Genomic DNA, 17,051 nt, shown 5'->3' with positions numbered 1-17,051 from the left:
TAGATAAGGGTGGCAGCCCAGCTCAGCCTTCTGGGGGCCACAGGGAATTCTCCCTCCCCCCCGTCCCTGCCCAAATCATCAGTCATCCTATGAGAACTGCAGTACTAGAACCTGCCATCCAAATTCCATGTTCGTACTGTTAGGACAGGAGGCATGGAAGCCAACACTCGGAGGTGCCAGAGCCAATGACAGGCAGACTACGTAATTCTCATTTTCTCCCCATTCTTCTCTCTTGCTCAGTTGTGCAGGAACCAATACTGAGACCAGGGGGCTTATCCATGCTTCCTCAGGCCCTGCTGTTTGGGGGGCGGGGGGGCGGGGAGTCACTCAGACCTGTTCCTAGAAAGTGTGGGTCAAGCGGAAAACCCCTTGGACCTGCTCTAGGCAAGGGGCAAACGGGAGTGTGGCACTTTCTTTTGTGCCACACTATCCAAGCACAGGTCTCTGCTTCAAAGATCCATTTCTGAGCAGCATTTTTTTTTTTTTTTTACCCTGCGCTTTCCCGGAGAAAACCCACATTTTACCGCTGAATCAGAGCAAACTATGTTTGTTGTTTGCTCTGATTCATTGGTAAAACATGGGTTTTCCCAGGGAAAGGACCAGGACGACGACAACAACAAAAACTGCTTGGATGTGGAGCTTTGAGGCTCAGACGTAGGAGCCTTGCAGGAAAGGAAGTCTGGATGAGCCCTAAGGAGGAGGAAGCTAACAGCCAGTGCCACTCTTTGGAATAAGTAAAAAGGCAGACAAGTGTTAAGAGCAAAGTGAGGTTGGTGCAGCAGTGCCTCCCCCGCTCTGGTGGACCAGCCACCACTACAAGCATTTGCCAGACCATGCTACTTACAGATCAAACTAGTGTTCCCTCTGTTAGCACCTTTCCACAAATGTGTATAGCAAAATTCGAACAGTCCCTCGCCTTCTGAAGGCCAGTGCACAAGGATCCTAATTGTGTAGCTGTCCATGGAGGTGCAGGTCAATTCTGTGTCCAGGGCAGCTGTTTACCAGCTCCATCTGATACGCAGGCTGAGACCCTATCTGCCCGTGGACTGTCTTGCCAGAGTGATGCATGCTCTAGTTATCTCTTGCTAGGACTACTGCAATGCACTCTATGTGGGGCTACCTTTGAAGGTGACCCAGAAACTACAACTAATCCAGAATGCGGGAGCTAGACTGGTGACTGGGAGCTGCCGCCGAGACCACATAACACTGGTCTTGAAAGACCTACATTGGCTCCCAGTAAGTTTCCGAGCACAATTCTAAGTATTGGTGCTGACCTTTAAAGCCCTAAATGGTCTCAGTCCAGTATACCTGAAGAAGAGTCTCCACCCCCATCGTTTTCCCCGGACACTGAGGTCCAGCGCCGAGGGCTTTCTGGCAGTTCCCTTGCTGTGAGAAGCCAGGTTTCAGGGAACCAAGCAGAGGGCCTTCTCGGTAGTGGCACCCGTCCTGTGGAACACCCTCCCACCAGATGTCAAAGAGAAAAACAACTACCAGACTTTTAAAAGACATCTGAAGGCAGCCATGTTCAGGGAAGCTTTTAATGTTTGAAAGACTATTGTATTTTTATATTTTGTTGGAAGCCACTCAGAGTGTCTGGGGATACCCAGCCAGATAGGCGGGGTATAAATATTATTATTATTATTATTATTATTATTATTATTATTATTATTATTATTCAGTGTTTTCCTTTGCCTATATACAGGGGTAGAGAAATCTGCAGGGGACAGCTGGTGGGTGGGCAAGGCATGTTTTCCCCTACCCACCAATTAACCCCTGTAAATGCCCCTATCTGACCATTTTTAATTTTTTTCCACCCCCCACTGTGTTTGACAGCTTGAAGTAAGCCCTGCAGAGGGGCAAAATGTCCTGGCAGAGGCATGGGAGGGGTTAAACCCGCCCCTCAGGTAGTTTGACCCTAATGCAGCAAGAATAAAGCAATATTAGCCTTTAAGAGTAATCAGGACTGTTTATTCTGCCTCCTCCAGTATTCTTTAAAAATCCAAAATTTCCCACTGGGATACTTAAATCCTTCAATCAGAATTATGTAAATCAAGTGCAACTGCTTAATTATGCACCATCTATTCTCTTTCCATTATTTGGGATTTTAAGTATCTCAATGGTGTTTGGTTTTAAAGCAAAAAGGCACAATGGGGGGTGAGTACAAGGAAATGGAACAGGCACAAGTCATGTAAACTTAAGACAATTTTTGTCAAAAATGAAAGAAATAGGGTGTTTCGGGTTTGCATATGGGTGTTCTGATTTATATCCTCACTTTGCTCAAAGAGAGTCCAATAACTATCAGGTAAAACAATGAAATAAAAAACCAACACCTTAAAAATCTCCCCCCCCCCAAGAAAACCCCAACAGAAGCAGAGATTTCTAAATGTCACCCAAAGGAACCTGATAAAAACAACCAGCTTCCAGCAAAATTAAAACCCTTAACAAAAAGGGTTATAAATGGAATTTACACTGGGAGGGGGAGACAAAATAGGGTGTCCAGGCAGGCTTCCCTTAGGAATTTCCAAAGCTTAGGTGCAGCTACCAGAAAGGCCCTCACCTTGCTTCCAACCAGATATTTCTGGGACTGTTGGGATCTCCTTAAACTGGTAGACTTGTATTAGAAAAGGCAATCCTTTGGATTATTTTGTTGTTTTGGATGAGGATATCACTAGAAAGCACTTTCAGATGGGCCCAGAAACATTTTTTGTTTTTTCCCCATCTGGTGTCAGGAAAGAAATCAGGCTGTGGCTGAGACACAAACCCTTTATATTTGAAGCACGTTCTTTCCCTCAAAACTTTAGGTTGTTCAGGGTTGCTGGGAACGGCCACTCTGCAAGAGGCAAACTACACTGCCCAGAATTCTTTGGGGGAAAGGGTGTGCTTCAAAGATACAGTATGTCAGAGGACACCCACATCCTCTATCACAGCACAGAGATGAGCAACTTACAAAATGGGGGAGAGGAAGAGATTGTTTTTTCAGCCCACAAACAGCAAAGGGTCTTATAGGCACTATTGGACCTTTGGCTCCCCCTCCTGTTCCCCCTACAACTCTGTCTACAGCAGGGCTAGTCAACGTGGTGCCATCCAGGTGTTGTGCACTACAACTCCCATTATCTGGGGGGCACCAAGTTGACAACCCCTGATTTGCAGTGCCAGAGCTAAGTGCCAACAAAGCTTTACAGGACAGACCTTCACATTCCCCAGCCTGGTTCCATATTAAAATGAAATTCAGCGACCTCTCTGCAGGAGAGGGGTGAAGAGAACCGGTAAGGATTGAAATTGCAGAGGAGAATTAGTAACCAGGGGAGATTCATGCAGGGGAAAGTACTATAGCTCTGGTGCTTCAGTAGTTACCTGCTAGGATGAGAAAGGAGAAACCCACACCCGCTCCTTCACACACACACAATATATTAGAGGTTTATTTTTCCAAACTTCTTGAGCACATAAAGAAAAGCCGCAATGAAGCAAGAATGATGGATGGCGCAGAGATTTGTCATTTTACATATTCCTTGGGACAATTCAGTGATGGGTGTCATCAATGAGTTCTGCTCGTGTTCTGGATTTCACCAATGACCACATTTGGCTTTGCAATTTTCCTCCCCCCTGCTCCCTTGGGCAGATTATGGAGGGGGGTTGTTGGTGGTCTTCTCTTACATCACATGGCTTGGCTTACTTGTCCAACTGATACCATAGAATTGTAGAGCTGGAAGGCAGCACAAAGGTCATCTGGCCCAGCCCCCTGCAATGCAGGAAACCTGCCCACAGCCCTGGGTGGGCTTGAACCACAAACCTTCTGGTTAATGGCCAGAGACACTGACCCACAGAGAGGTGCTCTGTTTGCTTTGCAACAGCCTCTGCCAACCTAGCACACCCTCCAGATGTTTTTGCCTGCCACTCCCATCAGACAGCATGGCTAGTTTGGTGGAAGCTGATGGACACTGCTCTACGGACATACCTGCGTAGGATGTTAGCCCCCCTGCTTCTGGCATGTTTCTGTCTCAGTTGCCTAAACTCATCTGCAGCGGGCTTGTGGCTAGCTAGTCCAGAAGGGAAAACAAGACAGCTTCTAGCTCATGGCAAGACAGGCATCTCTCTGCTCTCACCGTGCCTACCGATTCCTGCGGCGGGACAGCAAAGGGCCCCTCTGCTTGCCCCAGAAGGCCCAAGTCGATGCTCTTGCGATCTTCCTGGCGCCCGTGCCGCCGAGCCCGGCCCTCTTGTTTCCTGAGTGGGCGTTCGCCCCGAGGTAGCCCGCCGGCACTTAGCTTGCGCACAGGGTTGGTCAGCCATTTCTTGAGGGTACTGACCGAGTGGCGGGAGGCGGGGGAGCTGGGAGCCGAGCTGCTGGATGCCTGCGGCTGGATGGAAGCCACGGAGGCAGAGATGCTGCCATCACTGCCTGCGATGGAGTAAGGATCTGCAGGGAGAGGACAGGCACAACCAGTGAGTACACGGACTGATTTTGTGACGTTCTCAAAGCACACACAAATCTGGAGGCGCAGAGGCCGTGCTTGCTTCCTAAAGGGGAAAGAGGCTGGTCTCGAGGCTTCCCGGAGGAAGGCACACCCTTTGGTCTGGAAACCCTTCCTCCCAATTTAAGAAAAGGTCACTCAAATGCATGCACAAGTCAGGGGAACGGAGCACTTTGCAGCCCTCACAGGCATCCTCTCAAGGGCAACGTGCAAGAGGCAAAACCTGGGTAGAGGAATGGATGCAACTCTTAACTTTGCACAATAAGCTACACTCTCCATACCCATCTCACTCCAACCAGGCAAGCCTGGTTGGCATTACAGTTCAGTGGCACATTCTGTCAGGGGCTGGGCGGAGGAGGAATGGTGGAGGTGGCCTCCCCATCCTGACCCTTCCATGGAGGAGGAGGAAGACAAGATAGACAGGGGTTTGAGGGAGGTCACAGCTCAGAAGCAGATGAGGGGGAAACCAAGTGAGAGCCAGAACAACACCTGGCTGACATATCATTGAAAGCATTCCAGACCCTCCATCTCCCAGAACCCGGTGAGCCTTAAAAGTAGGAGAGCAAAGAGCTCAAAGACAAAGGGCACGTAGCAGCACCCGTAGGGGAGGTGCTGATGACGACGAATGAGGACACCTCATTCACTCGGGACAATGCCATTAACCAAGAGGCTGGGTTCTATAGCCTCTCTCTGTAAAGACTGAAATAAAAAAGGAATGTAAGAAACTTTTTCTTGTCTTATACTTTCCTGGTCAACCAGTCAGGAGCCACTGACAGCATCCTGACAATTCAGGACACGCAAAAGCAACTGAAGAGGGTCCACAGGAGGACACGGGGCAAGTGTGGCCTGGGGGGAGTCCTGAGAGTCGCATTAGAGAGGCTTGGGGGGCCCCATTGACCTGAACTGCTCCACCTGAAATCCAAGGTGTTAGAAGGAGCAGGCCATAGCTCAGTGATGAAAACACATTATTTGCAGGCAGAAACTCCCACATTCAGGCCCCTGGTATTTCTAGTAAAATGGATCTCAGACAGCAAGCCTGTAGAAGATCTTTGCTATTTTATTTCCTGATCTGCCTGGGATTTCCAGATAGTCTAAATCAAGGCACTGATCAGACCCAGACCCCATTAGCTTCAGCAAATTATTATTTATTAAATATGCATACTGCCCTTCATCCACAGATCTCAGAGCAGTTCACAACAAATAAATACAATATAAAAGCACAAATACATGATAAAAACTAGAACAAAATCAAGCAAACAATCCAATACACACACACCCCCAAGATTGCTGTACTGTGTGCCTCTCCAGATCATAGCCCTGGTCTGTAAGACCTGCTCTGCGTTTTCAAATAGCTGCTGGAGCTTACAGCCTCTGCCCTATCAGTGTGAGCATTCAAAGTGAGTACAGAAGTGAACAGAATTACATCACTTTTGATGGTTCCCACCCTCCACCCCACTAAAATGAATTTCTCTACTTTGTAGAACAGAGACCTATTGGAATGCACATGGGAAGTAGGTGGGGGGTTTCTGCTTCTCTCAATTCACCACTATTCACAGGGCAAAACCCCACATGGCTCCTTCAGCAGCTAAGCTTACCTCCTTCACAGCCATTAACACTTTATTAAGAAGACATCACCTTGCACTCCCCTTGTTGCAACTGAACATCGCTAAACTTTGCTAAGCTCCACACCTGCACTGTTATGGGGCATGGCCTTTTGGGTTCTTATACACATGATGCCTGATCAGGCTACGAGGTCAGCTCTGCATCCATCTCCTTTGCAAACTCAGTTGGAACAACGTCAACACAGTTTGGAAGTGGTCAAAAGCATATATTAGTGTCACTCCAGCGCTGTTAGAAAATGGTAATGCCCAATCTCAACATTTAGAATGAAAAGCTGGAAATTGCAGGGTTATGTTCACTTGAAAGCTGTGATAAACATAGCAAATGGCCTTAAAAATTTGGTGAGAGGAAAGCTGTTGTATTAGAAAATGGAGTAAGCTGGAGAAACACAACACAGGCATACAGATCTATGACAGCAGATTCAAGCAGCTCACATCTCAAAATACCTACTTACTGTTTAACATCATGCAGACACTTTGCCCTTCCTCCAAAGAGGTTATACCTACTTCACATATGCATGTGCCCCACTTGGCATTTCTCTACACTTCATTATTATATGCTTGGGGTACGCTTTAGTAATTATTTGGCAGTTGCTGCATCAAGGAGCTACTTGTGAATGGGACCATCACAGATACACTATCTGCAAATGAAACTTTCATTTCACGACATCATCTCACAATGCAAGGCTTTTATACAGAATCAGTTCCCACATTCAGCTACCAGTCATCAGATTTAAGAGAAATGAGTGTTGCGCGCGCGCACACACACACACACAAGACCCAGGCACTGATGACTGGCAGCTTAATCCATTTATTACATTTTGATCCCATCCTGCCACCAGGAGTGCATATACTTCTGTATACACTTCTCTTCCTCCCATTTTAGCCTCACAACAACCCTGTTGAGATAGGTCAGGCTGAGAGAGGAGATCACCCAGTGGGCTGCATGGCTAAGGAAAGATCTGAACCTGGGTCTCCCTGGTCCTACTCAGAGACTCTCTCACTTAACCGTACCAAATTTGTGAATGAACTTCCATGAAAGTTGCCAGTAATGTTCTGATGGGTCTGAGATTGCCTGTTTGCACATGCAAATCAACAACTTGATGTTGCAGTCATGAAATGATCAACAGGAAGATGCAAACTAACCCTCTTCTCATATGTAATAGTGGCTCAGATGTGGGTCCAAGTCAGTGTCCCATCTAACTAACTTAAGAGGGCCAGATCTGCTTAACTTCAACAGCAGAAGTTTGCCTTTAGCATATTTTCTGTATGGTCTTGTGAAGTGGCCCCATGTGCCTAGAAAGATGGATGCATGGATGCATGCAGGTGGACAAGTGCAGAAAGATGTCCGTGTAAGCGAAGCAGGCAGCAGGCACGGGTGAGGAAAGGGCAGCCATGCTCCCCCAGAGGAACTCTGCAGGAACAGCCTAGCAAGCGCCCAGCAGGAGGCAATAATGCAATGCAGCGGGATGACACCTCCTCCTGAAATAACTGCCTGCATCAGGAACCCAAGATGTGTCAAGCCACAGGCACCTGACCCCACCTTGGAAACTGACATGACAGTGTGAGGGATGTCGCTATGGCAACTGGCCAGCAGTACATATGTCTATGACATTGCTAGCACCAATTGCTAGGCTTAAAAATAACCAATTAGCACCTGCAAAGTGCAGCAAACAAGGCCTTCTCTGCAGCCTGCTATCTCATTCTCCCAAAGTCTTAGGCCAACTTCCCACTCAGGTGGCCAACCTGCATCTGGGCTAAAGTGCTTCAGACTGCAGATGAGAAGTCATATGGATTGAATACTCCTCCACATAAAAAATTCCCACCACACAGAAAGCTACTTTCCATCACCAACACCACTCCAACACTCTAAATTTCTATGTGGAGATAGTTTAAAAAAAGAAAAATCCATGTGGAGAGAATTATTTTGTCTGCAGGAGCATTTAGTCACCCAAGACTCCCCCCATCTACAACCTGAAGCAGGTCAGCCCAGAAACAGACCAAGCACCTGAGTAGGCCTCATCCTGCTTGTTTATTGCAAGCACACAATCTCTAGTTCCAGGTTCTTTAAGAAAATATCAAAAAGACTAGCTAACACAAGACCCAAGCATGCCGGCAGTCTAAAATGACATCTGGAAACAGTATGTGTAGTCACTCTCTGTACTCTCAACTAGAGCACTAGAGGTTTAACGACTTCTTTCTCAAAATTGGATCTATCACAGCTAAACTTAATTCACAGCTCATGTTGGTGTGTAGCACATGCAGTATTTTGGAGGAGGTACAAACAAACAGTAGTTCTCGAAGCTACAAACATGAGTCTGACCAAACTGCGGGAGGCAGTGGAAGACAGGAGTGCCTGGCGTGCTCTGGTCCATGGAGTCACGAAGAGTCAGACACGACTAAACAACTAAACAACAACACAAACAAACAAACAATTCTTCCCATCTGACTGGGTTGCCCCGGTGACACTGGGCAGCCCCCAACAAAAAATAGTAACAACACAATAGAAAACAAAGCCCCCAAACAAAGGGTCAAACTACATGTTATACATGGGCCCAGTTAGCACATAACACCCAGCCAACCCATGGCTTAGTTTAAACTCTGTAGCCTCCCAGTAAGATTGTTGCCGTGTTGTTCCGCCCTCTGGTACTCTTGCTGCTATGAGTGAAGCCATGATTTAGTGTGTTGTCTGAATTGGGGCTCGTGCTTTGTCTCTTCAAGACAAACCGTGAGCAGTAAGCCATAGAACAAACCTTCATTCATGGAAGTTTTTAATGTTTGGTGTCTTATTGTGTTCTAATTTGTTGGAGACCGCCTAGAGTGGCTGGGGTAACCCAGTCAGATGGGAAAACAAGCAAGCAAACAAACAAACAAACAAACAGTTACAGCTTGTGGGACAAACACTGAGCTGGGGATTGAAAACCACACTAAGCCAAACCATGGCTTAGGTCACAGCAGCACTGCAACAGAAAGACTGGAAGAAGAGTAAATTAGCTGCCATCTCCTCTCTGAGTATCTGCACACTATTGCACTCATAGTTACAAGTAACTGTGTTGGTCTGCTGTAGCTGTGTTGGTCTGCCGTAGTCGGAACAAAATTTTAAAAATTCCTTCCAGTAAGTGTGCATGCACACGAAAGCTCATACCAATAACAAACTTAGTTGGTCTCTAAGGTGCTACTGGAAGGATTTTTTTTTATTTTATTGCATTCATAGTACACCATAATTCAGCTCAGAATTACATAAGAACCAGGTCAAAAGTTGCACAGCACAGCTATGCCTATGCTTTTTCTTTATTTGTTTTTAATTACCGGGGTGGATTAGGCAGTGTGGGACCACAGGATGTGGGAAGACCAGCCCTAACATTAGGCAGACAGAGCTGACCATCTCAGGTAGAAGATGCTCCAGGCATTGGTGTCAGCCACCTGAGAGTACTCTTTCGTCAGAGGCCAGAGCTGTGTCTGCTGTTCTCAGGTGCAGTGGAGGACACTATCCCTAAGATTCCTGTGCGAGTCCAGTCCACAACTATAAGAGAGTTTTGTTTACAGCTAGCACCTTGAAACACCCAGTGACTTTGGGGCAAATGTAATTCAGGCTTGCAGAACTTCAGGAGCTCATCTAGCCAAAGGCAGTCCTCCAGAAGCTCAAGATATTTTGGTGCCTGAGGCAGAAAGTCCAAATGGCACTCTGCACTGTGATAAAAATAAATTATACACTAAATCATCAACAACATTAGCTGCTTTTTCACCATTAAATAGCTCCCCACCATTAAATAGCTCCCCAGGCTTACCCTGTCTAATGCCAGCACTAACCTTGACCAGGCCTAGCATTATAAAAAAAAGAACAAGTTGCTACACATTTGGGCACAATATGTGACTAGTGTGTGTAAAGGGGGTGCTGAGCTCAACAAGTCACAACTGTTTGTACAAGTTGTCTGTAAAGGCACCATCTCCTGCAATCTGATTCTTGCTGGCCTCTCCAAAAAAAAATTGGCTAGAAGTATCACAGGAGCATCACACACTCTGAAATATAGCAAAGAAGGGGTAAATGGCCATGTTCAGACAAGATTTGTGCCACAAGAGAAGGCCGCCCTTAGCTGCCTGCTAACCAAGCTAATGTCCCTCTGCTGCTTTCCCTCCCCACCTCCACCCCCTAGTTCCATGGGTGCCGATGGGGCAACAGCCTAATATTGGCGGAGGAGGAATGTGCACGGCACGTTCCTTGGCAAGGCCTGCATAGCTCTGGCTGCGCCATCCACCATCTGTTTTTCAGGACTTGAATGTGCTGGTGGGTGGAGCCACGTGGGGGGAAGGACAGCCTCAGAACTCAAAGGCTTTATTATTTTAAAAACACATTTTCTCCCTCTATTCAGCACCAATTTTTCAGGGATTTCTAAAGACAACAGTTCCCTCAGGCGGTACAACCACCCAGCAGGGAAATTTTTCCACATTCTATTTTCAGTCAGTATCAAAAACTGCACCCAGGGAGGGTTCTGAGATGGGCTTAATCTGAGCCCAGAGCTGACTATGGCAGGGCTCCAGAGCCCATTTTTCAGCATCAGGCTCAGCCCCTAGAACATGGAAAATAATGGAACAGAAAAACTCGTAAGCATGTGGAAAGGGTCTTTCTGTCTCTCCTTTCGCCTGCTCCATAACAAACCAAGACCATAACTGAGATTGGACAGCAGGGCTCTCTTACTTATTGGATGTGATTTCCAAGCAGGACTGAGCGTCTGTCTTATAGGACAAAATAACTTATGGACTTGAGAACTCCTCCATGAATCTTTGACAAATTCATTGGTGGCTGAAGCTGTTCGTGGATAGTAGCCACAATAGCTGTGTACTAGACTAGTATCGGAGGCAGTGTGCTGGAGAACAACATCAGGAGAGGGCTTTGGGCTCATGCCCTGCTCGGTTCTGGGTTTCCCAAAGGTATCTGGATGCCACTGTGGGAACAGGATGCTGGACCCATTAAATACATTTTCCACATTTTACAGAGAGAAGTTCCTTTGCCTCTAGACAAATTTGTGGAAGAGAAAGCTATCAGTGGCTACTAGCCAGTGTTGGAGGCAGTATGCTCAGTTGGTACAGCACGAGACTCTTAATCTCAGGGTTGTGGGTTTGGGCCCTATGTTGGGCAAAAAAACCCCTACATTGCAGGAGGTTAGACTACATGACCCACGTGCTTCCTTCCAACTCTACAATTTTGTGATTCTATACAGCCTTTGAGTACCTGTGTTGCTAGGAACCACAAGTGGGAAGAGTGGTGATGTGCTCAGATTCTGCTTGTGAGCTTCCCATGGCCATCTGGTTGGCCACTGCAAGAACAGAGTGCTGGACAAGATGGGCCTTTGGCTTGCTCTGACATGGCTCTGACATTAGCTTCATGAGCCTCAGCCATTCAAATATGTGCTTTCACCACCTTATCAAAGCATCTCCAAGCTGGGAACTGCCTGACCCACAAAGGTTTAAGGCACCATAACTTAGAAGGTAGTACTACAGGGAAGACAGGAGTGCCTGGCGTGCTGCGGTCACAAAGAGTCGGACACGACTAAACGACAACAACAGTACTCCAAGGTTTCTATTGGAGATGGGAGATTCCAAGGGGAAATGCACCCCCTTTCCACAGGACACTTTCCTCCATTCCAGCTTGTAAGATACAAGAGTAAACCAAGAGCATTAGGTGAATGGTGACAAGAGATTCTATCGCTACTTTCTGGACAAATGTTAAGGCACTTCCATTTTGTTCCAGGGGATTATAATACAGTGGTACCTCAGTTTTCGAACATAATCCGTTCCAGAAGACCGATTGAGTTCTGAAACGTTCAAAAACTGAAATCTCAGTACGGAAGCCTCAAAATGGAAAACTTAATACGGAAAACTCAATACAGAAGCCGCATTTCTGGTTCGACTTCCAAAGCACGTTCAGAAACCAAAGCATTTACTCCCGGGTTTACGGCGTTTGAAAACCGAAATGTTCGTCAACGGAGACGTTCAAAAACCAAGGTACCACTGTATTCAAGAATAAGAGGCATTAATCTAATACGAGGGACATCTGGCAACACGAATGTAGCTATCCAGCCAGCTCTTAGATCATCAATCCCAGACTGCTGAAAACATTATGATTAAGATATGAGATTTTTATCTTAAAATTCTTAAAAACCACAAAATGTCAACTTTATGCCTCTGGGAAACTGCAGCATTAATGGCAGGCAGACTCGTATTTTCTAAACCATATCCCCTCCAAAGTATGCAGGTTTGCAGTTTAATGCAGGGCCCAATTCACTGGGAGGTTCTGCTGTGGAAGTTCACGGAAATGCATAGGCATACAGAAGGAGTGCCATGTGGATTGCGCCCTTTCTCCACAGTAATGAAATCAAGAATAATTATTTTATCTCAAGCTCTCACGCTATGCTCCATCTTCCTCCTTCCTACAACCTCTTGAAAGCGTTTGCCAAGGGTGCATACTCAAGAAGACATTGTGCAGACTGGTATATTCTTAAAGCTCTTTAATCTCCTTGCCACCATAAGGCGTTTCTACTCAGATCATGAAAGAAATGTATTTCATTCTAAAGACTGGAGTAACAGTGTCCAGATCCAGTACTATACAATGGAGAAGGGGTGTGTGGGTGTGTGTGGGTGTGTGTGGGTGTGGGTGGGTGGCCAGTCTTGCTGCAAGGCTTCTGCTGCCAGGTTAGCAGGGAAATTGCCTTTAGAGTTCTCACCCCCTTCTTTTATTTCTGTTACTGAACATGGAAAAGAGATGTGTGCACCCAATATCAAAAAGGAAGGGGGAGGCATGTGTGTAGCCAGGATTTATGTTAGGGGGCAGGCTTTATGGGGCAGGGACCTGAGTTAGTTAAGTATTTTTTACTGATTTACTTGATGGGGCACAGCTGTCCCCCACCCCTCCTTGGCTACGCCCATGCGGGGGGGCGGGGAGGGATTCACAAGATCAACGTGGAGAATTGCTACTGGTGTAGGGGGAGGAGGGAACAGGCTTGTTGGTTTTGCAAAGCTTTTCCTCCCTGTATCTTAAGATGCTGTGCAAGGACTCTGGCTGAACAGCTACAGTGAGAGATCCTGAGTCTCCAAGGCTGCAGCCCTATACACACCTACCTGAGAGGAAGTCCCGAAAAAAAATGATTTGCATCACCAAAAAAAGGGGGCATCATTTTACATAAAATTTGCACATGGTTCTTTCTATGTACAGGTGCAGATTTTGAAATAATTGCTAAAATTTCAATAGAGTTCAGAACATCTCACCATAGTGAGGAAGACACCAGGTGATCTGTTCAGCTTCTGAGTCTGCTGACCAGGTGATGCTGTTGATGGGCAACTTCAGGGCCCTTGCTCTCCCTTGTTTTGGCTCTATCTGTAAAACAGACTTGGTCGAGCACCCTCAAACAGAAGACACCTTTAAAGAGAGGTCTTCAAAATAGAGGACTGGCTTTGATAAAGTAGGACACATGGCCACTCTAAGTCCCATGAAACTCAATGGGTCTTACTTCTTAGTAAACATGTAGAGAATTGCACTGTAAAAACAGTAAACAAACAAATAAATAAATAGCAATTATAAAAACAGCATGAGCTGAAGTGGTAAAGGCCAGCCCTACCTCAAATATGTTAACACTCACCATTATCTTGCCCCGAGGGAAGAAAAAGCAGATACAGCTTATTTGAGGCAAGCAGTCCTTTGCCTTTTGGGTTTTAATGTATGTATACATTTTTAGTTGATGCTCATCACTGTAAATAATTTTATTTTCTGACGATAAGAGTGGTTCGACAGGGGAACAGACTCCCTCAGAGGGCTGTGGACTCTCCTTCCTTGGAGGTTTTTAGCAGAGCCTGGATGTCCATCTGTCATGGATGCTTCCACTGAGATTCCTGCATTGCAGGGGGTTGGACTAGATGACCCTCAAGATCCCTTCCAACTCTACAATACTATGATTCTATGTACAATTCTTTGAGAGGTCAGCCTGAAATGTCAATATATAAACAGCATATATAAATAAGACAGAATGAGGCAACTTGCCTCAGGCAGAAGACTTTAAGATACCAATAAAAGAAAAGCAAATTGTCCATTGTCCATTGTTTTGTTTTTTTACCACTGGGTGGGGAATAATTTGGATTTTCTGCCTCAGGCACATGGGCCATTTCTGAGAGGAGAAGTGATGAATGATCATGGGCAACAGTCAATCTAGTTGCATGCCAGAAACTCCAGTTCCTATCCAAGTAACCCCTTAAGAAATCTGATGAATCTCTGTCCTTCCCAGAGAACCCAGGGTGGCTCATGAAATAAATAAAAATACAAAGAATAATTATTATTTTTTACAATCTTCATCAAATTTCAATTAAAATTGAACAGCAGCAATGCTGGACTAGCCCTCATGGTCCCTTCCAATTATATGATTCTGTGTGAACCTCCAAGACAAGGCTTCATCCCAAACTATGCTCCAAAGGCAATATGGCCAGAAAAAAATCATTTATACCCCAGAAGTGAAAAGAAACTCAGGTAAGCAGATTCTTCCCCACCCGCTCTAGACTCTTATATCATATTGGATGGGGCAAAGGGGGTGTGAAGATAGAAGACACAACCCAGCACTGATGGATGGCAAGGCCACACACTTGAGCCAGGATAGCAGGAGGATACAAAAAGGGAACTCTAAGTCTGAAGATTCACTCCAGGGAAAACAGTGGAGAGATTAACATAAGGTCCCTCCCACAGCCGGCAAGACCATGCCATCACTTTCCTCATTAGATATGTTTATTTTAATGAGGTGGAGGGAATATCTTGCATTATTACAGTGAAAAACAGACAAGCGGGTTAGATATTTGCAGGGACAACCTAAGAATTACGGTAGGCCTCAGAAAGAGACCCACTTACAGAACTTACAGAGTGTTGGTGTTTCCAGACAGGAACTTAATATTATAAACAGATGTTGGAAACATGTAGCTGGCAACTGATTTATTAAAAATCTGCTGGAATTTCCACAGAAAGGGCAAATCCATATTAAATTAGAGGGCAGGAGATTACAGGCTGGCATTTGATGTTGTTTGTATTGTGTGGATGCTACCAAAAAAGACCCCAACTTCACCATCACCACACTGCATGCATGAGCAGCACTGACCCTGCAACAAAGACCCATCTGGAAGCCCCTGAGTCAGACCTTTGGCCTGTCTAGTCCAGTAGGTCTTTCAGACGCAGATTCTTCTCCAAGATCTTGGGCAGAGGAGGGCATTTCCAAGTTCTGCTGCCTGAAATTCTCTTAAAATGAAGATGCCAGCAATTGGACTTTCTGTTTAAACAGCATATTCTCCATGGGCTCACCCACATTTATCTTTTGCCTCACACTGGGCTCTCCTGGTCAGTGTCAAAGTGCTTTTTTCTTTGCTCTTTAATGCTGAACCGGGATGCGGGTAACGCTGAACCGGGACGTGGGTGGCGCTGTGGTCTAAACCACTGAGCCTCTTGGGCTTGCCGATCAGAAGGTCGGCGGTTCGAATCCCTGCGATGACGGGGTAAGCTCCCATTGCTCGGTCCCAGCTCCCACCAACCTAGCAGTTCAAAAGCACGCCAAAAAGTGCAAGTAAATAAATAGGTACCGCTCCTGTGGGAAGGTAAACGGTGTTTCCATGCGCTGCTCTGGTTTTGGTGTTCCATTGTGCTAGAAGCGGCTTAGTCATGCTGGCCAAAAACTAACTGCAGACAAACGGTGGCTCTCTCGGCCTGTAAAGTGAGATGAGCGCCGCAACCCCAGAGTCGTCTGCGACTGGACTTAACTGTCAGGGGTCGTTTACCTTTAACGCTGAATTTGAACAAATGGCCGTTCAGGTTTTACCACAGAATTGTTTCGTGGCAAAAAAAAGGGGGGGGGGTCTAGAGCTCAGACACTGAGCTTTAAAGTGCAAACCTGTGCCTAGAAACATGACACAAAAGGAAGTCTGGATGAGCCGTTACACTGAGCTATGGTCATGTGTCAAACGGCAAGAGTAGCTGTGAGGACAGGGGAAACCGTGTATGAGGGTGTGTGGTAAAAACTGGTATGACAAGCCTAGCAATGTGAGAGGCAGCTCAGTGGAACAGCATGTGCATCACAGGCAACTTCAATCCCCAGAAGACAGGACTGGGAAAATCTCCTTGTCTGAAATCCTGACAGTGATTACCAGTCACAGCAGACAATACTGGGCCAGATGGACCATTGGTGTGACTCAATTTGAGGCAACCTCTTGAGAGCAAGGGGGCAGGCTTATAACTCCTTGGGGTGCATCCAAACCCACCACTCCTGCCCTGTTTCATGTCCCTTTTGTCCCTCAGAACATATTTACATTACAAAATTTTATTAGTTGTCAGGGGCGCCGACTTATAAAAAATATTGGGGGGGGCCAAGACCTCCAAACCGCTGCTGCTGGGGGAACGAAAGGGGCGAGCCCCGGGCTGCCCCGACCTTAAGTGAACCTGTGAGGGCCCGCCCTTAGCGGCAGCCGATTGGCTGCCGCCATGGGCGGTGAATATTAATGAGCTAGGGGGAATCCCCGCTTCTCGAGGGGCTGACGCCAGCCCCGCGAGATTGTTGATGGGTCGAGAGCCCGCAACCCCACCCCCTCTCTAGATCGGGAGTGGCTTTGTTTTAACTCATTACTGAATGTATTTTAAAAGGTAACTATCGTCAAACAAGGAAAATAAAAAATACCAACATAATTTTGTGATTTTACAAAGCATAATATAACTAATAATTTTCTTAAATTATTGGGGGGGGCGGAGCCCCCCCAAACGAATTTTTGAGGGGGCTCAGGCCCCCTCAGGCCCCATGGAGTCGGCGCCTATGTTAGTTGTATAGCATTTTAAGCGTCTTGGGCTTCCCCCCAAGAATCCTGGGAACTGTATTTTAGTGATGCTACTGAGAATTAACCAGTAGAGATTCCTAGTCCCACTCACAAATTTACTTCCTAGGGAATTTCT

At 46.4% G+C, this 17,051-nt stretch overlaps 1 protein-coding gene across 4 annotated transcripts in view; it reads right to left on the bottom strand.

The window, feature by feature from the left end:
- ARHGEF25 (Rho guanine nucleotide exchange factor 25) overlaps window positions 1–17,051 on the bottom strand; it is a 72,420-nt gene that overhangs the window by 26,530 nt on the left and 28,839 nt on the right. For all 4 annotated transcript variants that reach the window (XM_081851729.1, XM_081851727.1, XM_081851728.1 and 1 more), the window contains one exon: window positions 4,104–4,417. In XM_081851729.1, the coding sequence (XP_081707855.1) occupies window positions 4,104–4,417 (314 nt within the window). The remainder of the gene's footprint in view (window positions 1–4,103; window positions 4,418–17,051) is intronic.

Source organism: Podarcis erhardii, assembly GCF_964252035.2.
Source record: "Podarcis erhardii genome assembly, chromosome: 2".
Taxonomy (NCBI): domain Eukaryota; kingdom Metazoa; phylum Chordata; class Lepidosauria; order Squamata; family Lacertidae; genus Podarcis; species Podarcis erhardii.
The sequence above is the reverse complement of the archived record's forward strand: the minus strand, read 5'-3'. Positions and strand labels throughout refer to the sequence as shown.